The sequence below is a fragment of the Acipenser ruthenus genome, chromosome 5, assembly GCF_902713425.1.
Source record: "Acipenser ruthenus chromosome 5, fAciRut3.2 maternal haplotype, whole genome shotgun sequence".
Lineage (NCBI taxonomy): Eukaryota > Metazoa > Chordata > Actinopteri > Acipenseriformes > Acipenseridae > Acipenser > Acipenser ruthenus.
In genome coordinates this window covers 57,120,855-57,146,911 of record NC_081193.1, presented here as the reverse complement: position 1 = coordinate 57,146,911, position 26,057 = coordinate 57,120,855, and the positions used below count along the sequence as shown (strand labels likewise).

The following is a 26,057-nucleotide window of genomic DNA, read 5'->3' as shown; positions in this document are numbered from 1 at the left end:
GGCTCTCCTCTGCGCACCGCTCAGTAAGAATCACATCTGCTGAAAAGAAATGGAAGAGAACCAAACTCCCTGCTGTACTTATTTCCAATCTGTAATCCAAGCCTCCACTAACTACCCACGTAAACTATTCTCTACCTTCTCCTCCCTCCTAAACCCCCCTCCTTCCAGACTTTGCCTCCTTCTTCTCTTCTAAAATCTCAGATATCCGCAAACTCTTTAACACCTCTCCCTCCCCCGCACCCCCTCCTGCTCCAACCCCTATACCCACTGCATCCCCTACTAACTCACCCTCCTTCTCCACTTTCTCGCCCCTCTCAGACTCTGACCTCTCCTCCCTGCTCAAGGGTCACAAACCCACCACGTGTGCCCTAGACCCCCTCCCCACTCACCTCTTTCAAGCTGCTGCTCCTGCTCTACTTCCCTTCATCTCCTCCCTTCTCAACACCACTCTCCTTTCTGGTCTCGTTCCCTCTGCCTTCAAACAAGCCTCTATCACTCCCCTCCTCAAAAAACCGCACCTCCCTCCAGAGCTACCATCCTGTCTCCCTCCTACCCTTCATCTCCAAAACCCTCGAGCAGACTGTACACCGCCAGCTCTCTGCTTTCTCTGCTCGACCCACTCCAATCTGGCTTCCGCTCTGCTCACTCCACTGAAACCGCCCTCCTGTCTGTCACCAACTCACTAAACTCTGCCCGAGCTGCCTCTCTCTCCTCTGTCCTAATTCTCCTCGACCTCTCTGCTTTCTTTGACACTGTCGATCACTCTATTCTACAATCCTCTCTCGTTGACCTGGGAATCTCTGGCACTGCTCTGGCCTGGTTCTCCTCCTACCTCTCCAACCGCACTTACCAGGTAACCTGGCGTGAGGCAATCTCCACACCTCACCCTCTCTCAACAGGAGTCCCCCAAGGGTCAGTCTTGGGTCCTCTCCTGTTCTCTCTCTACACCCGCTCCCTAGGCCCCGTCATTGCATCCTATGGTTTCTCATACCATTTCTATGCTGAAGATGCTCAGATTTTCCTCTCCTTCCCCACCTTTGACTCCACCATCCCCTCCCATATCTCTACCTGTCTGCCTGCTATCTCCTATTGGATGCACTCGCATCACCTCAAACTCAACCTCTCTAAATCTGACCTCCTTTTCTTTCCCTCCTCCTCCTCCCCCTCCTCTGATCTCAAAAAATTACTACCAATAAAAATGGGTGGTCTGGCAATCCCTAATTTTAAATTTTATAATTGGGCTGTACATTTGGAATTCATCAGAGAATGGTTTGCACACAGTGCAGATTGTACATGGTTGGAGTCTGATGTAGTAACAAGGAAGGGTTCGGTCAATTATTGGCTGCAATAGTGGGGAAACCAAGTTTTAAACCAAGTCTGTCAGATGCTGGCTATAAGCTTTGGGATAAAAGTGGGATAAAGTTTGTGTGTGACCTTTGGGGGGAATAACTGCCTGAAACCCTTTGCCCAGCTTGGAAAGCAATTTAATATCCCTTCGCAGCATTTATTTTAGGTATTTGCAAATCAGACACTGTGTCACTTCTAATCTTATGAGGAATGCCTCTAACTACACCGTTGCAATTATAGAAAAAATGTTAACTACTGACAAGGTAACTAAACACTTTATATCAAGATGTTATGATGCTTGTATTTGGTAACCACATTGGATTGTGGGGTGAGTCGGCTGGGATGGGAGCAGGACCTAAACATAACAATAGATAATGAAACGTGGGAAGATATTATCAATCGGATACATTCAAACTTGACAAGTAACCAAACAACAGAAAGGCAATTTAAAATTATTCATAGATTGCATTTCACTCAGTATAAATTACATAAATTTAACCCACAAAAGTCACAAGTATGCACCAGGTGTAAAAAGGTACCTGGGACATACATACACTGTATTTGGTCCTGTTCTCATCTAAAGCAATTTTGGGATCAAATATGTAGGGAAGTCAAGAGTATTTGTGGTATGCAATCGGAAATTGGATTTCAGATAGATCACCTACAATTCTGCAGTGGTATAAAGCCGTCTACAGTATGCTGCCACTTGAAAGGTTCTGCTTTGTCGAGGCTAACAAGATAGAACAATTCCATAGAATTTGGGATCCCTTTTTGAAATATATTGGACCTGCTCTCTCAGATTTAATATTGAAGGGATGTCTGTGATATTGAATGCAAAGTACTGCATAAGGCTATCATGATCACAATTGCTGTTTTTTTATTTTTTATTATTATTTATTGTTGCTTCTGCCTTATTTTTATATACAGTATATCTTGTATCATTGTATGACAAAGAATTTTTAAATCAAAATGTGCACTACTACTTTAAACAAAATAATTTATAAAAAGATTTGAAAAATAAAAAGTTTAAATCACTGTTTTTTAATGTTTTAAATTGAACTGCAGGAGCTCAAAAAAGCATGACCTGCCAGTAGTCATAGTAGTATTAGTATGGTATACAGATATAGCCTAATATTTGGCACCCTCTGTCTTTCAAGAATTAACATTAAATGAGACACTAATTCAACTTATTTTGTATTTGGTAGCAATGGAAGGTGTGTGCTGTGCTGATTTACCCTTTCTTAGACTTTCCCATTCTTTTTTCTGATGGGATGCTAAATATTACAGATATTATAGGGTTACCATTAAATGAGAAAGTACTTCAACTTATTTTGTATTTGGTGGTTTTAGGGTTAATTTGTTGTGTTAATGTAATGACTTTTTGGGAAACCCCCAACTACTTCTATTTTGGTATCAAATTGATATAATACTTGGGGGGTGGAATGCAAGATATTTCACAACACCGGCACTCAGCACTCAAAATGTTCTAATTCCTTCTCCAGGGTTAACATTATAAAAACATATTCTCCATGACAGATTACATTAGCATTTTATAGACACTGAATAAACTTAATATCCTTTTAGGTCATTGTCTGTTATCATATAAAATCGTAATGTTTTAAGAACATAAGAAAGTTTACAAACGAGAGGAGGCCATTCAGCCCATCTTGCTCGTTTGGTTGTTAGTAGCTTATTGATACCAGAATCTCATCAGGCAGCTTCTTGAAGGATCCCAGGGTGTCAGCTTCAACAACATTACTGGAGAGTTGGTTCCAGACCCTCACAATTCTCTGTGTAAAAAAGTGCCTCCTATTTTCTGTTCTGAATGCCCCTTTATCTAATCTCCATTTGTGACCCCTGGTCCTTGTTTCTTTTTTCAGGTCAAAGAAGTCCCTGGGTCGACATTGTCTATACCTTTTAGGATTTTGAATGTTTGAATCAGATCGCCGCGTAGTCTTCTTTGTTCAAGACTGAATAGATTCAATTCTTTTAGCCTGTCTGCATACGACATGCCTTTTAAACCCGGGATAATTCTGGTTGCTCTTCTTTGCACTCTTTCTAGAGCAGTAATATCCTTTTTGTAACGAGGTGACCTTAACTGAACACAGTATTCTAGGTGAGGTCTTACTAATGCATTGTAAAGTTTTAGCATTACTTCCCTTGATTTAAATTCAACACTTCTCACAATATATCCGAGCATCTTGTTGGCCTTTTTTATAGCTTCCCCACATTGTCTAGATGAAGACATTTCTGAGTCAACATAAACTCTTAGGTATTTTTCATAGTTCCCTTCTTCAATTTCAGTATCTCCCACATGATATTTATAATGCACATTTTTATTGCCTGCATGCAATACTTTACACTTTTCTCTATTAAATTTCATTTGCCATGTGTCTGCCCAGTTCTGAATGCTGTCTAGATCATTTTGAATGACCTTTGCTGCTGCAACAGTGTTTGCCACTCCTCCTACTTTTGTGTCGTCTGCAAATTTAACGAGTTTGCGTACTATACCAGAATCTAAATCATTAATGTAGATTAGGAATAGCAGAGGACCTAATACTGATCCCTGTGGTACACCACTGGTTACCTTTTAAATTGTTATTTAATTTTAGTTTTGATCTATAAAATAAACTTCATACCTTTAAATTGTATCCACATTGTTCTGTAGTACTGTAGGTATTTGTACTCTGTACTCTGTACAATGTCCAATATGATTTGCATTGTGGGCCTCGCGCATATCTACATGGAGTGGTACAAACCTGTCATCTATCAGGAACAGGCCCAGCGTTATGGGCGGGCCTTAGGGGTCTGGACTTTCCAGTTTAAATCCAGTGCCCCCCAGTTTCAGATTCTAAATTGATATAAAAAATATATGAGAAATCATTACTCAAATCAAATTAAAGTAAAGCAAAATAATATTTCTGGCTTGGAAGATCTTCCGGTTGAATCGGGTGTCTATGCACCAAACACTGCTGCAAGTCTTCTAAAAGGAAACATATATAACCGAGGCATCCATACTCACAAGTTGGTCATTCTGCAAATGCTGTGATCAACAAGATGTCCAAGAAGCCGTCAAGGATCAGGTCACTGGTCAGTAGTATGACGAAGCAATAAAGGCATTCAGAGAGGGCACATATGCTTCCCAGCGTGTTGCAGTCAGCAATTTTGCAAGCAAGCTAAATCCAGTTATGCAGCTGCTGCAAATGTTCAGAAGCAGTTTAGCAGTAAGACAAAGCTGTCTCAGTTCTGGGAAGTATGTAACTATGGTGCACATCCTCCTAGATTTCATCCGAGCAGAGGGAATAGATGCCAGCATGATAAGTGTGGTCTTCTGATGCCGGAGTATATGAAGGAAGCTCCAGATGCAGTTTGGAGCTCTTAACTTGTAAGTGTGGCGTGTCAACTTGCACCAGAAACACCTGCCTGTGTAAGCCCACAGCCTCTTGTGTATTGAATCGTGCGATTGCATGGCATCAGAGGAGTGCCAATTAACACTTTCAATATACAGGATGATGAACAGCCAAGTATTGTTTGCAGTAATGATGAAGCGGATGAGGAGGAAGAGTAAGGTGAAAAGGAATCCCTGATGCTTTTATGGAGGAACAATAATGTGTCTCCTATGTCCTGCACATTTATAATTATTATGCTTATTATTATTATTATACAATAAATAACGCATTACATAGTGGACATTTCTCTGGCAGTCATCGTTAATATTCTGTTAGAGATAATTACAGGTTGATTGTAATGGTATAATAGAACAAAAATCTTAGTAGCTGCTGAAAATGCTTTTTTTACTGAGGAAGCTTAAGGCTGATACTGCTGATAGACCTAAAGTGGGTACCTTTGAAAGGATACAAGAATTTATGTTACAGCACAGATGTAAATAATTATAATATGTCTTCTACCTATGAAAATATTGAAAAACATGATGTGCAATATAAAAGGGGAGACAAAAAAGCTTTCCATAGATGTATAACTTGCAAGGGTTTGAGAGAATCAGAATTCTGCACCGCGGGTTGACATTGTCATGGAATGTTCAAAAAACCATACACATTTATGTCAGAAAGGGACATCTGTGACAACTGACACATAATCTGAGGAATATTATAAACCTACTTAAACACTTCTAGCTTAGGTGGAACACATTCTTCAGCCATTTCAACTTAAAAAGTCCCAAAACAGGATGTGCCCTTTGACCTCTGATAATGTCACATGATCATATTACCCTACACTGACATATTAAATAAAAATACAGGTCTTAAGAACATAAGAAGAACATAAGAAAGTTTACAAACGAGAGGAGACCATTCAGCCCACCTTGCTCGTGTGGTTGTTAGTAGCTTATTGATCCCAGAATCTCATCAAGCAGCTTGGTTCCAGACCCTCACAATTCTCTGTTCAATGCACGGATACCACTGTTGAGTTAATCCAATGTGTAAAACTCAAGTTACTGTCATTTGTCTTACCACCACACCTAGTTTTTAAAATATACATTTCGGTAAATTACATGAAAAACAGCCTCATTTTTTTTTTTTTTTTTTTTTTTTACCACATTGCCAATGACGTACCTGCCCTAGAAGGATGTATTTGGACCTTGTCTGTCTCAGAAACACAGAAAAAATTATCTCTACTGGGGGTTGAGTTTTTTCAAGATTTAAAGTTCTTTTTTCATTCAGATGATAGACTAAACCCAAAGAAATCCCAAGCTATATCTGTACATTCACATAAAATGTTACAAAATGTGCACCTCTGTGCTTATGTTCTCAGTTATGTATATGTGTTTATAATTTATATTTGAAGTACCTGTAAATAAATACAATATTTTTAATTATTTATATACACACACATTTTCACTGTAATAAAAGGAAAAAATATTAAATAACAACTTGTCAGAATGAATCCAGAGCAGACAACTACCTTCTGCTAGGAACGGAGTTTGCGGGTAGCAATGTTTCCACAAGGACGCAAGAACGACGTTTTCGACAGTTTCCACAAGTTTTACGGCCGCATGGGTGGTTTCTGACAGCAGCAAGCCGATTATATTGGCTGTATATATCTACTTTGTTTTTGATAACATTTCATTTTGGGATTAAGGATTGTATAATACGAAAGCCATCAAGAACACATTATGGTGAAACAGAAAAAGAAAAGTAAGAAAAAGCGAGTTTGAAAAGTAATGCGGCCTTGTCATGTGTAGAAAGTGTTATATTACTTTATTATTTACTAGTCGCATTTTGCAGTGCGTTTTCAAAAAAAAAACAACAACATTCTCTCTGTGTGTGTCATATATATATATATATATATATATATATATATATATATATATATAAATTACCCTTTCATTTTATAACTGTTTATTTGTAGTACCAGTCAGTGAAATCCAGGAGATAGTGCTTTTTTGTAAAGTGTAATCTTTTTTTTATGTAACATGTTTTTTTTATTTATTTATTTATTTATTTATTTAAACAATCAGCAGTCGTAATGGATGGAATTTGAAATAATGTCATGTTCTTTATTTGATTTACGCGTTCTGCTTTATTAATAACAGATTTGTTTAATATGTTGTAACTACATATCAGGGCGTGTTATATTGATTAGACAAGTGGTTTTCAAACTTTTCAAACAGCTGTTATGATTAGATGTTACCATTTAAATTTAGTTGGTTATGCTATGTTTACGATATTAAATACACCACAGCAAGCACATTGTCATATTTCAGATATTTTCATTCGCACAATCTGAGAACTATATTTAGCGAGTGGCTTTTTTACAGCAGTATTTGTGCGTTGTGCTTTCACATTTCTTAAAATGGATAGTTTGAGAAATAAAATTAGTTTTCCCTGCAACAGGTGACCCAGCTTTAGTACAAAACTCACGCTACATTAATGTTTTTGATTATGGTAACTGTAGGCCTACTTAAATTACCGTGCCTGCTTCTTTGGCTGAAGATATATTATCAGCTCATCATCTAACTGGGGAATCTGCTGCGCAATCAAGTCATTCTTATTTGACGGTAAACAGTGTAATTAAATATTGTGTACTGTATCCGGGATGCAAGATGCAACAGACGAAAAAAATCTAAATCAGTTTGTGTTGGCTCAAAACTTTATTTATGCACTCTACGATTTGGCTGGCGAAAACGTTGGTTTATTGGAGTTAACAGACATTTTGTTTTTCAGCTTGATGCGGTAACCTTTTATTTACTTTGTTTAATTGTTGAGCTTTTTGCTGCTTACAGCTCTTCATTAATTATTTTCTTTATTTTAAGCTTCCAATACATTTTGTTAGTGGCACGTGTGCAACAGATAAACCTCGTGTGTTTTTATTTTAGTTTTCCGCTGTTTTTGTTCTACATTTCTTAAATGCAGCTGTTAATTAAGCTACATTTTTACACAATAGTACTCACGTTTGGTCACCATCCGAACTGTTGCAAGAAACTGGGGTTCACGTATTCTGCTGGTGTTAATACAGTAGTACCTCTCTGCACTTACGAATTTCTATTAGGTCAAATTGTTACCGTCTGTGCAAAAAAAAAGATAAACAAAAAGGATTAAAGTAATTTGTAAAGAAACACAATTGCAGTAAGTTTTATAAATGTCTAACAATAAAATTATTTTGCTTAAAATATCAGTTCAACTATACTACTGTTGTCCAGCTGTCTTCTGGAGCTGTACCTGGGTTCAAATCAGACCACTACGACTACTGGTACCATGAACAACAAAAATACTACTACTACAACTGTACAATTACTGCTACTAACAATACAACTGTTGGATATATAGGGATGTTCAATAACTGATCTATAGCTTTTACAAGTCCAACCTTTATTTTACAATGGAGTTGCCGGAGGTCAGGGTGGTAACCTTTTATAAAAATAAGACCTGTTTTGTAATGGGACAGCCCATCTCTAGTATGTCCAATAGGAATACATGGGCAGGGTCATATATTTATTTCCAGTCTTTTGGATGGTTTCCAAGTCGCATCTGGTGTGGACTGACATTCTGCGACTTCGCTCGCGTCATTCATTTCGCTCTGTCCAGTGTGGATGCAACTTCACGCACTAGGGCGGGGCGTTGCATCGCGTCTAGGGGCGGTGCGTCAGATTTCTCCCAGAGCAATTTTTTAGGCTCCGCTCATCCAACGCGTCTGCACTCTACGAATAGCAGTCAACTCCTGGGTGATGTCACCAGGAATGAAAAACCGGGGGCTTTGGAGATGGACATTCCAGGCGAGTTATTTATAGGTCTGTAATTACTTTGAGAAATTGAATGGGGTTTTGTCATGTCATCTGCCATCTCCTGCTTTCATAAAACTGTAATCCATAAATACAGCTAAAACTAAAGCCTGTCAATAATGTCAAACACTTTGTACTGCAATCCTATGAAATGAGAAGTTGAAACGTGTTAAACTATTTTATATGTAAGGGTTAAGCAATTTCTTTTTTTTTTTTAAACTACTTAAATCAGGTGGTTGTAGGTTTGTAAGCTATAGATTGACTTAATTATTTAAGACAACTTTTGAAGTTACTCATAAGAAGAACATAAGAAAGTTTACAAAACGAGAGGAGGCCATTCAGCCCATCTTGCTCGTTTGGTTGTTAGTAGCTTATTGATCCCAGAATCTCATCAAGCAGCTTCTTGAAGGATCCCAGGGTGTCAGCTTCAACAACATTACTGGGGAGTTGGTTCCAGACCCTCACAATTCTCTGTGTAAAAAAGTGCCTCCTATTTTCTGTTCTGAATGCCCCTTTATCTAATCTCCATTTGTGACCCCTGGTCCTTGTTTCTTTTTTCAGGTCAAAGAAGTCCCCTGGGTCGACATTGTCAATGCCTTTTAGGATTTTGAATGTTTGAATCAGATCGCCGCGTAGTCTCCTTTGTTCAAGACTGAATAGATTCAGTTCTTTTAGCCTGTCTGCATACGACATGCCTTCTGTTAGTTACTTCTGTTAGTCTCTGTTTCATACCTTCATAGTTTGCTTTTCTAAAATTGTAATCCTTAGCTTTAGTCATTACTTTTGGGGTTTTAAAAATACTTCAAGCTCTCTGACCTCTGTTTTAGTTATTCTGTCTTCATTATTTGAAAAGACTAAATCAAGGCATTCCTCCCCTCTAGTCGGTCCATATGGTCCTTTGCAAGGTGCCGGCAGTATCCCAGAAAATACTCCATAGCATTGCACTCTTACTAAACTGCTACCTTCTCTGAATTCTGACTCTCTGCTGAGTACCTCAGTCTCCCACTGAAACACCCACAAAAAAAAAATTAATTCTCTCTATCCAATGACCATGTAGGAAACCAAAACGTATTAAACAAGTGTCATTGCCATTCTTCTTGGTAATGTAGTTTAGAAACCAATCCTTTAACTTTTCCGCTCCAGTGAACATTCTACCTGTTTGAGGTCTGACTGACATAACGTGACTTTCGGCTTGTGTATCAGGACAAATATCCATGGAAGTATACTGTATTGTACCTTTCTAAACAGCTGAGAATGAAATGAAATATACCCTACGATTACCTAGTTTTGAGTACATTTTAAAACTTACTTTTTACATTCAATTTATTTTTCTTCAGAAATGTCTCCATAAGTGTGCTTTAGTGATACCCTACCTAAAAGTCTGACAGTTTGAATCTTTTTAGTTTAATTAGTGGTGGGACGAACATTTTTTTTTTAATGTTCGGATATTCGTCCAAGATAAATATATTCGTTTGGATATTCGTTTGGAAATTTAGAAAGACATTAAATGAAACACATTATTTTAAGTGGAGAGATAGTCAGGGAGTATATTTGACATTTAAACAAAAAAATCTGAAAATAACAAAAACACAGCACTTGCATATACTATTGACATTACAGCAGTACTTCAGGCCTTTTCGTAACTAACAAATACAAACCAATAAAGAAATTTAAATGTATTAACATTTTGTTAACAATACCCTTGCGTTGTTCACTTACAGTCCAACAGAAAATCAGAAAAAAACAAAATCAGAATTCTTTGTAACGGTGTTACTGGCTGCTGAAGAAACCCTCTCTGACGAGGTCTATGTTGCCGGTATGCATAACATTTCCTTTGCAAATCGGGACAGTGTTGGAAAATGCGAGGCATTTTGCTTCCACCATAAGGGCGGGTCTTCTGTGACAGATAGTTTGTGTCCTTGCAAAAAATATCATACTCAGATCGGTCGTCCACGATGTCCGGTTCCTCATCTACGTCCCTAAATAAACTGCTGTAGTTGTGTTTTGCTTTCTGTTGGCCACGGCGGGTATTTTCTGTGGTAACTGCATCAGTGTTGCTAACGGAAGCCAATGCCGATGTTGTCTCGCTTCCCAAATCCAAAACAGCACCTGAAACCCCAGGTAGAGCAGTATTTGCCAGCTCTGGGTTGCGGGTGCGTACTCTGCACTCTATTTCTCTTTTGGTTTATATTTTTTGGACATCAGAAAGAAACTTAAGCATTTTAAATCGGGCATCGAGAGCAACTATTAGCACTTGCACAGACGTTGTTCACTTTTTTTTGTCAAAGTAATTCCACATGTCAGACTGAGGCCTGTTGCCACTTGCCGTATTGCAACATCTGAATGAAGCGGAAGAGCAAACACACATGATGCTTATTTCCGGCTGTTTTCAGCAATGTAATTTCACACAGCAGACACTAACATTTTATTACAGTAGCCTGTTACTAAAATAAACCCCACATTATGTACATACACAATGTACTTTTTACTTTGCAAAAAACATGTAATAAAAAAAAAAAAAAAACGCACAATACACATTTCTGACGAATACAAATATTTTATTTTCGTGTTCGAATACATGCAAAAATATTTGTTCGGCTATTTGGATATCTTTCCCACCCCTAAGTTTAATTCTTATTTTTGTTTGTGTCACGCACAAAACAAAAATTAGATTGGCTCAGTTTTGTATGGACTGAATTACGTTTTATTTATTTGATTTCCTGAAGCAAAAAATATTATGAATCACTAATTTGATTGTGTTCATTCTTTTAATAAAAGCAAAATCCTAAAAGTGATATTCTATTTGTGTGTGTTTTGTGGGATGGTGAGGGGGCAAGTAGATTTTTTTCGCATGTCCCATTTTTGAGCATCTTTGTCGGCTGGATGTTGAAAACAGGACAGCGTATTGAGTTTGTGAGACAAACGTTTTTTGCCTCAAGCTAATCACTATTGACAGAGACTTTTTTTATAGCATGGGGCACAGTGTTATTATAGCTACTATCCATGTAATATATAATATGTTTTTATTATTGCTATAAATACTGTAATATAATGCTCAACGTGCCCCACTAGAAAGTTTGACCCCCCCCCCCCCAGTTGAGAACAGCTGTCTTAATAGATAAGTCACCTCCTTTTAAAACAAATAGGCAAAATATCTGTGATATCCTAGATTTTATCCACATGCACCAGGCCGGCAACTGAGTAGGATATTTGTTCTTCAAAAAAAAAAAATTTTTTAAAAACATCTGAAATGGTAACTGCCAAGACTTTATCACAATTTCATTTTTATTTTTACATTTCTGAAAACTTCTTTGTGTACATTTAAACATACTTAAATATCCTTTTCTCCTTGGCAGGTGATCTTAGCCACGCAGAGCTGATGATGATGACAATTTCAGATGTTATTAAACAGCTGATTGAAGCCCATGAGGAGGGGAAAGACATCAACCTCAACAAGTCAGTCCAGATTAGTTTTTTATATTTTAGCGATGTAATGTCAAATACATTTACGTTTCTGATTGATAAGGACCACATGTCTAATGTTTTGCCTTCAAATTCAGTACACATTAAATGCTGCTGCACTTTTAATACACTGAGTCTCCAATTAAAATATTTTGTATGTATACTGCTAACACCTTAGTCATGTGCAGGGCCAGACGGAGTACATGGCTGCCGGTTTTTGATGAAAATGCGTGGATGTCACTCAAGACCGCAGAAAATGTAAAAAAAAAAAGTAGAATTCCTGTGGAATTCAATGTATTCATATGATGTGCAAAATAAAGTATTGCCTAGTGTCACACTACAACAGTAACAAAAGTACTAGCATAATCATGCACTACATAGACCTTAAAAAACAGTAAAGATTAATGTAAATTAACTACATCCGGATTGATGTATATTAAGCCTGGTTCACACTTGTATCGGTACGATACTAGTACAGTTTGTTTCTGTATAAAATATACCGGTACGAAACCACTTTCTGGCCTAACTCACTTTAATACTGTTACAGTACCAATACAGTTGCATATACCTGTCCACATTCATGTATATTTAAATCGACAGCGTTCAGGTTTTGTTTCAACCGCTTATCCGATTGAAACGAAAATTGGAATAAAACATCTCAGTATGGTCCTCTGTTACGCTTGTTCAAGGGAAGTTGCTACTGTGAAAATCATGGCGTCCACGCTGCATGACATCATCAACATATGCAACTGGCTATAAAACTGCCTAACTTATCGCTGCACCAAAACGCATTACATTTGACATGGATGTAGAAGACTATAGGATGTTGTGTCGTGGTCAATATGGCGGCCTTTGGTCACATGGTGTGGTAGCCATCTTGGATTTAATGAAAAGTTTGGACAATATTCAAAAGTCTCATGAACGGTAAATAGTATAGCTGTGAAAAATTTTGTACATAGTGTGCACATGTCCACGATTGATTCTACTTAAGGAAAAATTGATCGGTCACATGGTGTGGCAGCTATGTTGGATTTTGCGTAAAACGCTTAAACAACAACTCCTCATGAGCCCTTTGGCTGATTGACGTGAATCTTGGGTATACGTTATCTTTGTACTGTCCTCTAAAAAAGTTAGTCAGGAAAAGTTCCTACATCAACAAACATGACTGCCTTGAGCCAATCAATATGGGTGACATGCCACTTTTACCCAAATTTCACCCTGAAATGATACATTCACACCACTAGGGGCAGCTGTTGCCATAGAAACGTGAGTACAGTCTTGGAAAAATATTTCTTGAAAGCAGCCATTTTTCGCTGGTGCGAGAACAGTTTTACTAACTCATGTAACTTAAAACACAGTAATTACAATGGAAAGGATTATATTAATGTAGACGTACACACAGTATATTATACAAAGATACATACTGTAAACTAAGAAAACATTATTTTAAGAGCTGCATCTACGCGAAAAATAAATAAAAAATAAAAAACCTATTGCCAATATTGAAAGTCTGAACCGCAGATGAAAACATACACATTTCACGTCCACATTTTCCACCTGTACGCTTGAGCGCTTTCGATTGACTGACTTTTATAATTAATAATATACTATATATATATATATATATATATATATATATATATATATATATATATATATATATGTAGGTCAATATATGGCAGATGTCAGTTACGTTCTACCGATTATTTTAATTATATTAAATTGTATTTATAGGGCTGTGTTTAGAGAAATCAGGTCAGATTCAGTTGCAATTCAACAGTACCCACTGGAAGAGAGAAAAAAAAAAACCTGCGTAATGTTATTTGCTTACTTGAAAATATCCTCGTGGATATGCTGGCTTAACACAGCTGTCGTAGCTGAACAGAAGCCCCCCCCCCAGTATTGGAACTGATTTGAACACCGGATAGAAACCCAAGTGACCTGTCAAAGCTTGGTGTTTCCTCCAGCAACGAGGAATTTGAAGAAATTACTAACACTTATTGTATTTCAAATTGTTTTGTTTTATTGGGTTCCTGTTGCAAAGGTGGCTCACCGGTCCTGAGAATTCCCTCGAGATACCTGACAGAGTCTGGGTGCAACGCTGCTTTGCACTCCCGGATCGCGTGGCCGGCTGTCCTGACGGTCGCTCGAGTCGCCCTGGCGACCAACGACTCAGGAGTCAGCCACTCCGACTGCTCGCGATCCAGGAGATCCCAGACTCTGGTCACCTTGGCTGAGATCAGCGCGCGCCGCACCGAGGGGGACTCCAATGCCTGCACACCTAGGTGGGGGTTGTGCAGCAGGGGCTCCAGAAGGAGCTCATCGTCTTCGGTCGGAACGGCGCCTCGGCCGATAGAAAACATACTCCGGGTCCTTAGCAGGTCCTGGTAAAAGACCGGAAGCTCGGGGAGACGGATTCCCCGGAGGTCGTAGCCCAGGTCGTGCAGCTGGCGTAAAAGGAGGGACGCCAGCGTGCACCACTGCGGGGCCGGGTCTGCGTATAGGTATCTCTGCAGGGTCTGGAGGCGGAAGGTGTGCACCTGGCTCCTGATGCACACCAACCCTTGCCCTCCCTCGGCCAGAGGGAGGCTCAGAACCGCCACAGAGACCCAGTGCTTTCCGGCCCAGAAGAAGTCAGTCAGCTTCCTCTGGACCCTGGCCACAAACTCAGGGGGCGGGCTCATGGTGGTGAGTCGATGCCAAAGCATCGACGCCACCAGTTGGTTTATCACCAGAGGCCTGCCCCTGAAGGAAAGCAGTTTCAGCAGACGCGACCACGACCTCAGCCTAGCAGCCACTTGTCCTCCAACTCCACCCAGTTGGCTGCGACCGAGGTCTCCGCGGGGCTCAGGTGGACTCCCAGATATTTGAAGCCGTCCGCGCTCCACTGGAACTGTTGGAGCGCGACGGGGAGGGAGTCCACCCGCCAGGGACCTACCGGTAACCCGGAGCATTTGTCCCAGTTGATCCTGGCAGAGGAAGCGGCAGAGTAGACGCTCTGGCAGCTCTGCATCCTCTCCAGGTCAACCGGGTCGGAGGCCACCAGGAGCACGTCGTCAGCGTAGGCCGACGCTCCGAGCTCCAACCCCGTGAGCCTCCTGTGAAGGAGGCAGAGGAAGGGCTCGATGCACAGCGCGTACAGTTGTCCGGACAGAGGGCAGCCCTGACGTACTCCTCTCCTGAACGCGAGGGGCGCGGTCAGGGACCAGTTCACCTTCAAGAGGCACTCAGCAGAGGCGTACAGCATCCGGAACAGGCCGACAAAGCGCGGCCCGAATCCGAACGCTCGCAGGGTTCCGGAGAGATACTCGTGATCCACCCGGTCGAACGCCTTCTCCTGATCCAGAGAGAGGAAGGCGACCGACTGACCGGTCCTCCTGCAGTAGTGCAGGAGGTCCCGAACCAGAAAGATGTTATCAAAAATCGTCAGGTTCGGGACCGTGTAGGACTGGTCGGGGTGGATCACGTCTGCCAGCACGATGGGGCGCAGGAGGGGCCCCCAAAAGGAAAATTAAAAAATAAAAAAACAAGTTAGTTTTAGTTTTAGTTTTAAACTTAAAAGAAAAATTAAAAATCAAACTGAGGGCAAACAAAGAAGCACACGGCCTGTGCTCCCTGCCTGCCCTTCCCCCACTCTGTACACAGCAGAGAGAGGGGATTTTTTAAAACAAAACAATTTTTAAAACAAAAACTAAAACAGTTTTATAAATGAAAATAAGATTAATAAAAAGACAAAAATAAAATCTTTAAGGTAAAATTAAAAGTTTAATTAAGGAGTGTTTTTTAAAAGAGGAAAAATTAAAGAAAGAAAAATCTCTCCTGCACTTGCTTATGCAGGCAAGTGCAGGGAGAGAAAGGAAAAACTAATGTTTTTTTTTATAAAAATAAAAACACTAAATCAAAAAGTTTTCCACAAAAAAGGTGCCCTACTGCTTTAGATAACCTTAAATTATAAAACGATTTAGAAAATAAAAAGTTTAAATAACTGTTTTTAATGGTTTTTAATGTGGAAACTGAGGGGCTCAGAAATGTGTGGCCTCTCAGTAGTAGTCGTAGTAGTATTAGTGCTGGGACTGTTTTAAGTGAGGCAATTCAGAATGACCTGCTTGCCTGCATTTTTGTCCCAGATTACTTTCCATAGAGATCACTGTGCGTGCGCGCACATAATCTGGTTTGTTTACTTTTTGCTCTCTAAAACTTTTAAATAGAGGCTCAAGAGCTGCTGTGTTGATTCGGTGTTTATTTTATGTATATTAATCTCACATACCACACAGAGCTCTTTTTCATTTGCCATTTTTTTAAACTGTTGCGCAAATTCTGGTGAGACGGTAAATAAGTGCAAGGTATTTGTCATTTGTAGCGAAAACGAACATCTACTCTGAATACTCTGAATATTCGGATATTTGTCCCAGCACTATATTATTATTATTATTATTATTTATAATTAGGGCACTATCGCTATAGAAAATTATTTTTTACCATTGTTTTCTTTTAAAAAAAAAACACCTTAAAACCTAGATTTACCTTAAACTTGTACTGATTCGTCGGGTGCCTTTCTGCTGAGTAAAAGATGTTCTAAGAAAATAGTCCTGAACATTTTTTAAATAAAAACAACAAAGATGACATACATGTAAAGACAAAAACAATGAGTTTTTATTTAGTAAATCGATTTTTATTTTGTATTAACTTGTTAAGGTTTTAAACACCTATTTCTAATCAGGACATTGTCTGAGGAATGAACGGAGCAATTACTGAACAGTCCGTGTACGATGGAGTCTGAACTACCAATACAATCTCTCATTAAATACCACTATAAAATGCCTCCTAGCTCACCATGTTTTTACCTTCAGCCAAACCCTTTCTCTCCTGAATCTATATATGAATGGAGCAATATTACCGAACTGTCCGCGTCTCGTTTTGTTGTTGTTGAAAGATGCTGTGTCTGTGCGGCAGTCGAGCTGACAGTCTGTGATTGGCTCTCTGCAGTTGCAGGTACAGGACTGGTTGCTTTCGTCGATGCAAAGTATTGATTGGCTGGTTTTGGTGGATAATAGAATTAATTTGGACCAATTGTGTCTTTTCTTTACTGTCCAATAAATGTGAACTATGCTTAAAAATACAGCAAGTCAAAAAGAAAAAGCCAGCACGTGCGAGGATTGACTTTAAATTTGATTCACAGTTGGTGACGAGATGTTCCAGCGGGCATCTACTGTATATTAGAGCCTGCTAGAATTGGAAGCTGATTGGCTGACGGTACTGAATTGTTTTCTAATATTATATTATGATTTAACCCTTTTAAGGACCGGGATTGTGTTAACATGATCATACTGAAGTGGGCTTCTAGGACCAAAGTATTTGACAGTTATATTAGAACGGTTAGTCTGTGTTTTTATCTATCTGTCTGTCTGTCTGTGTCTGTCTGTCTGTCTGTCTGTCTGTCTGTCTGTCTATCTCTTATCTATCTATCTATCTATCTGTCTAGTGGTGCATGCTGGGAGAGTGAGGAGTGAGTGTGTACTGCTGCGGGAGAGTGAGAGGTGTGTAGAGTGAGTAGGTGAGCGTTTGTTTTTTCTTACTTTTTGCTTTATGGTTATTTACTTTTTCTTATAGGTGTTATATCGGGTTTTGTTTTCTGGGGTGTTTGTTAACAAATAAGCTGACTTTTTGTCAGCTTAATAGGCCAGTATGGCCAATTCAAAGGGGAGGGAATCTCCCCCAAACTTTGTGTTTGAAAAGCTAAGCCGCCGCCATGGGGTAAAAATGGTGACGGAGGGGTTTACCTCGCTGGAACAGTGTGTGCTAGCTTTAGGTAATGTGGTTGGGTGTGAGCGTATTGTGTCTGCGTCTCGAATGAACAGAGCAATTGTTGCTTTTTTATGTGATACCAGTCTTGTTGCAAAGGCTGTTGAAAAAGGCATTGTTGTAAACGATACTTTTGTTGCGGTTACACCGCTGTCTGTACCGTCCCGAAGAGTCATTCTTTCGAATGTCCCTCCGTTTCTAAAAAATGATTTAATTGAGCGTGCGCTTTCCCGGTATGGTAAAATTGTATCCAGCCCCAAGAGAATAGATTGGCTGCAAATCCCCGCAGTTAAAGCATATAGTGTCGTTCCGAAGACATGTCAATATGATTTTTAATGACGTGAATCAGGAACTGAACGTTGCACTTAAATTCAAGGCAGATGATATTGAATATGTCATTTTTGCCAGTACTGATGTAATGCGATGTTTTCACTGTAAAAAGGAGGGACACATTGTTAAGAACTGTCCTGAGAAAGGAGGTAATGCGGGCGAGGAGAATGAGGGTGAGCAAGGGGAGAGAGATGAAGCTGGGCAGCCGGAGGAGCGTGGAGCTGAGAGCGATTCCGTGGTTTCTGAAACCCCGGCTAAAGAGGGAAGTAAGGCGCAGGACACAGTGCAGGCTAGCGGGAGTCTGAATCGGGACAGCAACGCTGAGGAGAGTGTGAGTGAGTCGGCCGGGGTTGAAAAACCGGGCAGTGGACTTACTGACACTAATACTGGTGAGACTTCCACACTGGCTGCAGCTGCTGCAGCAAGCGTCAGTGTGGAACAGAAAAGTAGTGAACAGATTGAGAAAGCAGGTGTCTCTGCTGAGTCAGAAATGGAGACTCAGGTAGAGAAAGACGATAAGAGTCTGAGAATGGAGCGTAGTGAGGAGCAGGAAGCGAGTGGCGGGGCGTTTCATTTTAAAGTCCCGAGAAAAAAGAGGCAGAGAAAAGTGACTGCAGATGTCGTCACTAAGAAAAAAGCAAATTACACGGATTATGCTTCAAGTGTATCCGATAGCTCTCAACCTGAAAAAAGCCGCGAGAGCACACCGTGGAGTGTTAGTATTGCCTGTAAGGATCCAGAGGAGAGCTCAGAGTTTGACAGTGAGGAGGAGGGAAGTCAGACTGATTGTTCGCTGACGGCAGAGCCCCCTTGCACTGAGGCTGGTTACAGCGTGGGCAGTATTAAAACGTTTTTAGAACTTACTAAAGGTAGGAGGGGGGTCAGTGTTGAAGACCATTTTCCTAATATTAAAATGTTTTTACTGTCGGCACGTTTTTTGTTACAGAAAGTTTCAGGCTCTGGTCTTTCTGAGCAGGAGCGCTGGCGTCTAAAGAACCTAATTGCAAAGGTTAATAAGCAGTCTAAAACTGCTTAAAACAGTTGACCGTTTTCTTTTCAATTTTCTCCCATGGATAAGTGGTTTCTTATCTTCTTTCTTGTTTGTATCTTTATATCTCTCCCTAACATGAGCTCTCTTAAGATTGGGTCATTAAATATAAACGGGTGTAGGGATGATTTAAAGAGAGCCGCGTTGTTTGAGTATCTGGAGCAGAAAGATTTGAAAGTAATTTTGTTGCAAGAGACACACGCTGATTCTAGGAATCAAATAGACTGGGCCAGGGATTGGAAGGGGGAGACTTTTTTTAGTCACGGATCTAGTGTGAGTGCTGGGGTGGCAGTCCTTTTTTCAAAAGACTTTAAACCAGTTTCTTATGATGTCACTGAGGTAGTGAAGGGGCGGTTACTTAAAGTGCAAGCGAAAGTCGGTGAAATCTCGCTTGTCTTTATTAATATTTACGCACCAAATGAGGGCAGAGAACGGATTGCTTTTTTTCAGATTTTAGATACAGTTCTGAACGGTTGTGGAAGTGAGGAAGTCCTGTTTTTAGCCGGTGATTTTAACTGCACTGTACATTGTTCAGATGATCGAAATCACCCTGAGCCACACCCACAGTCTGCCAAAGAGCTTTTAATGATTTTAAATAAGCACGACTTGTCTGACGTGTGGAAAGCATTCAATGGTACAAATAGACAGTACACATGGGTCAAAGTGTGTGAAAAGACGGTCTCCTTAGCGAGATTAGACCGTTTTTATACTTTTAAGCAGCATTTTAGCCTGTTTACCAAGTGTTTTATTTCTCCCACCGGTCTTTCTGATCACAGTCTTTTACAGTTCATGTTTTAGTGCCTTCCCAAATGACAAAACGTTCTTACTGGCATTTTAACATTCAGCTGCTGAAAGATACGCATTTTAAAGAATGCCTAACTTTTCTATGGAACCGGTGGAGAGAGCAGAAATCTGCTTTTTCTTCTCTGGCTCAGTGGTGGGATGTGGGGAAGGTGCAGGTCAGGTTGTTCTGTCAGCAGTACACTGCTAATGCCACAAAGAGGATGACTGAGACTCTGGAAGAGCTGGAGAGAGACATGTTAGAGCTTCAGGGAGCTCTACAGTCTAATCCCAATAGTAGGACGATTCAAGACCTCAAAAATAAAAAACAGCAGCTGGCTGAGCTGCTGAATGTCAAAGTGCAGGGGGCGCTGGTGAGGTCTAGAGTGCAATACCTTGCAGAGGTGGATGCGCCAACACAGTTTTTCTTTGGCATGGAGAAAAAGAGTGCGCAGCGCAAAGTAATTCACTGCCTGAAGACACTGTCAGGGGACGAGTTGAGGGAGCCCAGAGAGATCCGGCGATGTGCTGTGGATTTCTACACAAAGCTATTCACAGCGGAAGCTGAAGGACAGCCGGAGGAGACACAGCGTTTCTTGGAGACTCTGCCGAAGATCTCTGAAGAGGAGAAAGGTTTTTTTAGACAGACCTCTGACTGTACAGGAGCTCTCTGACGCTCTCATGGGGCTGAAGGGAGGAAAAACTCCAGGACTGGACGGACTACCTGTCGAGTTTTTCAAGTCTTTCTGGACTTTGCTTGGGAAAGATCTACATGCAGTCTATGCAGAAGGTCTGGAGAAAGGGCAGCTGCCGTTGAGTTGTAGAAGGGCAGTGATAACTTTGCTGCCAAAACAAGGGGACTTGTGCCATATCAAAAACTGGAGGCCTGTGTCATTGTTGGCCTCTGATTACAAAATAATATCGAAAGCCCTCGCTAATCGGTTGAGCACTGTAATGGGAAGTATTATTCATCCTGACCAAACCTACTGCGTGCCCAGTAGAAGCATTTTTGACAGTATTTTTTTAATTCGAGACACATTGGCTGCCTCTGAGCTCTTCGTTTTCCCTGCTGGGCTTATCTCTCTTGATCAGGAGAAAGCCTTTGACAGAGTCGATCACAAGTACTTATGGAAGGTATTTGAAGCCTTTGGATTTGGCCTGGGATTTCTATCCCACATACAGTTCCTGTACTGTGACATTTTCAGCCTGCTGAAGATCAACGGGGAGCTGAGTGCACCTTTCCCAGTTCACAGGGGTATTAGACAAGGCTGCCCTCTTTCGGGAATGCTCTATTCCCTGTCCATCGAACCCCTTATTTGCAGGCTCAGGCATGTTCTAACAGGGCTCTCCATCCCAGGTAGTCTGGCTCTGCCCATAAAAGTATCTGCCTATGCAGATGACATCTCAGTTTTTATAACCAGCCAGGCAGATGTTGATAAACTCTGTGACAGTCAACAGCTTTTTGAAAGAGTCTCATCTGCTAGAATTAATTGGTTGAAGAGCGGGGCTTTCTTAATTGGGAAATGGACGAAGCCTGGGCCTCCAGTGTTGCCTGGTGGATTGCTGTGGAGCCGGGAAGAGTTTAGACACCCAGGGGTTTTTTTGGGAGGTGCGAGAGCAGCTGAGAGGAACTGGGAGGGAGTTTTGGAGGCAATACGGGGGCGTTTGCAGAGGTGGCGCTGGGTTTTGCCACAGCTCTCGTATAGGGGCAGAGTTTTAATAATAAGCAACTTGGCTGCTTCCATGCTCTGGCACAGGTGCATATGTGTAGAACCTGACCAGGCGTTTTTGAAAAAAATCCAGAGTGAATTTTTAAGTTTTTTCTGGGATGGACTGCATTGGCTAAGGCAAAGCATATTGTACCTACCTCTGGATGAAGGGGGTCAGGGATAGATGGACCTGTCCAGCAGGATTGCTGCTTTTAGACTGCAGGCTGTCCAAAAAATGCTCTATAGCAGTGAGAAGCCTCCCTGGGTTGACGTGGCTTTACTCTTCTTTCGTCAAGTTGGAGGGCTGGGTCTTGGGAAGCATATTTTCTTTTTAGACACTGCTGTGTTTGTTTGCTCCAAACTACCAGCCTACTATCTGAGTGTGTTGAAAGCATGGCAGAGTCTGAGGGTGGGTCTGAATGAAGTAGCTTTAGATTTTTACTGGCTTTTGGAGAGACCTCTGGTTTTTAATCCTCTTTTTAAAGTAGAAATGTTAAAATCACAGGCTTTTACAAGTGTAATGATAAAGGCCGGGGTCATCAAGTTACGCCATGTTTCAGATCTGGAGAGTTTTAATTGGAGAAGTCCACAGAGTTTGTCTTTAACCTTGGGGTTGCGGTCTGTGAGGGTAGCTGGGTTGCTGCTTTCCCAGATTCATGCAGCATTATCAAATGCACAGAATGAGACTCTAAGAAAGGGCTTTACTAACTGTATCTCTTTCCCCTGTGAAACACCTTTCCCCTTCATACAGATCTCCCCAGCTATCAGCCGAGACACGGGAGACAAAGGGCATTTATTTAAAATCGAGAACTTGACAGATCTCCCCCTGTCAAGTGTGACGGGGCACACACTGTATGAATTATGTGTTAAGCTAAGACACGAGAAGCAATTACAAGGCCTTCCAGATACATCTTGGAGAGAGCGGTTGAAGGTGGAGGAGCAGGTCAGGCCGGCTTGGAGAAGCTTTTATAAACCCCCCCTGTCAAAGAGGCTGGGAGATCTACAGTGGAGACTCTTGCACACGATTCTCGCTGTTAATGCCTACCTCTGCATACTAGACCCAAAGGTATCTGACAAATGTCCTTTTTGTTTACAAAGAGAGTCTTTCATAGTTTCATCTTTTGTAAAAGATTGTTTTCTCTTTTTTCTGTACTCAATAATGTATTTGTTAAACTGAATGTGGTCTTTTCCGAATGTGTTTTTGTTTTTGGTGTGCCTTATATTAAGGAAAAGAAACATCTGTGCCAGCTACTTAACTTCCTTTTGGGGCAGGCCAAGCTCTCCATTTTAAAATCTAGAAAAGCTCAAATTGCCCAGGTTGGGGAAACAGATGCTCTTACTGTTTTTAGAATGCTGGTGATTAGTAGAATCAAGCTGGATTTCAGTTATCACCGCATGATGCACGACTTAGACTCTTTCCAATTAAATTGGTGTTTGGGGGTGTGCTCTGTGAGACTGAAGGAGAAACCCTTAATATATATTTATAATATTTATTTATTTATAATGGCTTAATGTTTTAAATTTTGTCTTGTGAATATTTAAAGAAAAAGTAATGTAATTTTTTGTTCTTATTGTGTTTTGTACCAAAAGTCAATAAAGTCTTTTGAAAAAGTAAAAGTATCTATCTATCTCTCTATCTATCTCTCTATCTATCTCTCTATCTATCTCTCTATCTATCTCTATCTATCTCTATCTATCTATCTATCTATCTATCGATATGCATGAAAATTGGTGTGTGTGGTGATTGACAGGCTCAACAAACCCTGTGAACTGGGTAGCATTTTGTGAAATACTTTTGAGATGCAGGCGATAAAAACAGCTGTTTAAAAAAAAAAAAAAAAAAAAAATTAAGATGCTTTTGTATACACCTGTATCTCAAAAAGTACTGCCAATTAAGGAACCACACTTTGCATACACAGTCCCGGGGGTGTAGATGTGCAACGAGGTATTTATATTTTCAGGGGGGGTCCTGGTTTTACCAAAATTGAACCAGTGCTTGGCAGCGTTGCTTTCGACCGTTCCATTTCACTGAATAGGGAGACATTGAATAGCCTATAGTTCAGCACACACGGGTCACATCTGTGTTTCTGTCTGGATAAAACTGGTAATCAGTGATAATAATTAGTGTTTGTGCCTTCAGTACTGGGGAAACTAATAATAATTTGTTCATTTAAGAAATACGTTCCCCCCCCCCCCCCCCCCCCCACACTTTATGATAGGGTTGGGAGTTCATCGAAACTGTCAGTGTTCCATTCCACACACACACACAGCGTCAGCGGTCAGAGAAATGAACAAGTGAAACGGAGAATGCAGTGGCACTTTACAGTATTACCCTGTTAGCTGGGTTGTAGTGTTGCTCACCAGTCCTTAATTTGTAATGTAATTAATAAAATTAAAGTCTGTACGTTGCTGCTGCTTGAATAGAATGAATGTACCAAAAAAAAATAAAAACACACATTTGAGAGCGAAACAAAAAAAAACTTTCATATCTAAAGGGGGAAACCAAGAGGTGCCGTGGCTCAGCCCTGGAGAGCACAAATTAATCACTAGTTAAATAATCAAATGTAAGCCTCGGATAAAGGCGTCTACCAAATGGATAAAAAATAATAGACTACAGTGTATTTGTTATGACACCTCCTATTTTAAACTCCAATTGCTTTTTTTTGAAGATCGTTGTTATTGGGTTTGTGATTATTTGTTTCTATCAAAGTTGTAATTTGCTTTGTTAAACTAATGATCTGACTGACAGCTTTACATGGCCCGGCTTAAACAAAACTATTGTTCGTCGAGGAACACATTGATTCACATAAAATAAAATAAATACATACTGCCTGCTGGATACGAAAAAAGAAAGAAGTCTGTCAATACTTGTAAACGCAATACTGTAAATAGTTATGATCTTGTATAGCGTAGGTTCTAAAAAAAAAAAAAAAAAAAAAGTGAGAAGATAATGTTTTGCCAAATAGAATAAAATACAAATGCATACTATTATATGTATGCATGTTATATATTCCATATTTAAGCACATACATTAACCCTTTGCGGTCCATTTATTAATCGCGCGTCAGGCACGCCAGGTCTAATTAATTTTCACACGCGCAGTTAATTTTATACACGCTGTTTAAAAGTATTTTTTTTCACAGTCAAACGGGTTTAAATGGCCCTGCATATCAACAAAGCACTCACTAGGCATCTCCAGCCCCGCCCCACCCTTTCGTTTGCTATAGCGTTCAGCTATGTAAGAAATAAATAATAATAATAATAATAGTCGTACATACCGATCAATCATCTCCTGATCACTCGTTTTATCACCAAACGCCTCAATAATGCGATCCAAGTCATTATTTTATTACTATAACATCTGAAAAAAGCTCTGCAAATGTCTGTGATATTCTCTGAGCGCTGATGCAGTCACAGCCAGCTTGTTTCCTTATGGCCTCCATTATCAGATGCCAGGGGCAAGTATGACTATTCATGAGATACGCCCTTTTTTTTTCCGGCTCGTCTCGGTTCCTGTCGCTCCCACTCGGCCACTGAATGGTTTTCTCGGCTTTTTCCGGAGAAAAAACGACTAGAAACGTGTTTTTTTGATGATGTCGGACAGGGTCCGACATTGGACCGGATAGGAATAATTGCAATGTCGGACCTGGTCTGACATAGGACCGCAAAGGGTTAATGGCGTAAAACTGTAAATTTCTTGCCACGACATGACAAGCTGCCTTGTTCGTTTTGTGTTAATGAGTTTAGAACTAAATACTATGTGGTTTTAAGGTTGTGATTTGCGAATTGATTATAAAAACTTGTATCCACAATTCTGTAAGTTGTGTGTTGCTTACAGTGCTAATGTTTTTTTTTTTTAATTGATGGGGGTATATTTTACATAGTGACTGCAGTCTATTTGAATGCATTAAAATGCTCTCAGCGGAGGCATATATGCAATCAGCTGAACAAAGTAAATTTACTTTTAGTATGTTAGTCATTGAGTGGGGGAGGTAATAACTATTTGGTGATTTGTGCCTCAAAGTCATGAGCTGTCACTGTTTACTGCATTTCAGCTGCCACTGAAATGCAGTAAACAATAACAAACACAGGATAAATAAAGGGTTTTATAAACAGTCAGGTAACACACACAAAGCTGACAGCCTCTGCTTGTCTGACTTGGCAATAAAAAAAAAAGCCGATTCTCTCCCACAGCTCCAAAACTCACACTCTTCACCCAGCCCCTTCTTCTGTCAGGCTTACATTTCGCTCCTGCAATCACAGGCATGCATTCCCATCCCACCACCTATCATATCAATGCACCCTTATAGTCCATTAATCCCCATGGGGGCTGTCCTGCAAA

At 40.3% G+C, this 26,057-nt stretch overlaps 1 protein-coding gene across 3 annotated transcripts in view; it reads left to right on the top strand.

The window, feature by feature from the left end:
• Positions 1 to 6,303: 6,303 nt before the first annotated feature.
• Positions 6,304 to 26,057, top strand: part of elp3 (elongator acetyltransferase complex subunit 3) — a 200,529-nt gene continuing 180,775 nt past the window's right edge. Inside the window, exons 1-2 of one of the 3 annotated variants that reach the window (XM_059024758.1) lie at positions 6,304 to 6,500; positions 11,941 to 12,040. In XM_059024758.1, the coding sequence (XP_058880741.1) occupies positions 6,479 to 6,500; positions 11,941 to 12,040 (122 nt within the window). In that variant the 5' untranslated portion in view covers positions 6,304 to 6,478. Of the gene's footprint in view, positions 6,501 to 7,344; positions 7,364 to 11,940; positions 12,041 to 26,057 lie in introns of those variants that run through there. The other 2 variants (XM_034004543.3, XM_059024757.1) reach the window with 2 other exon arrangements.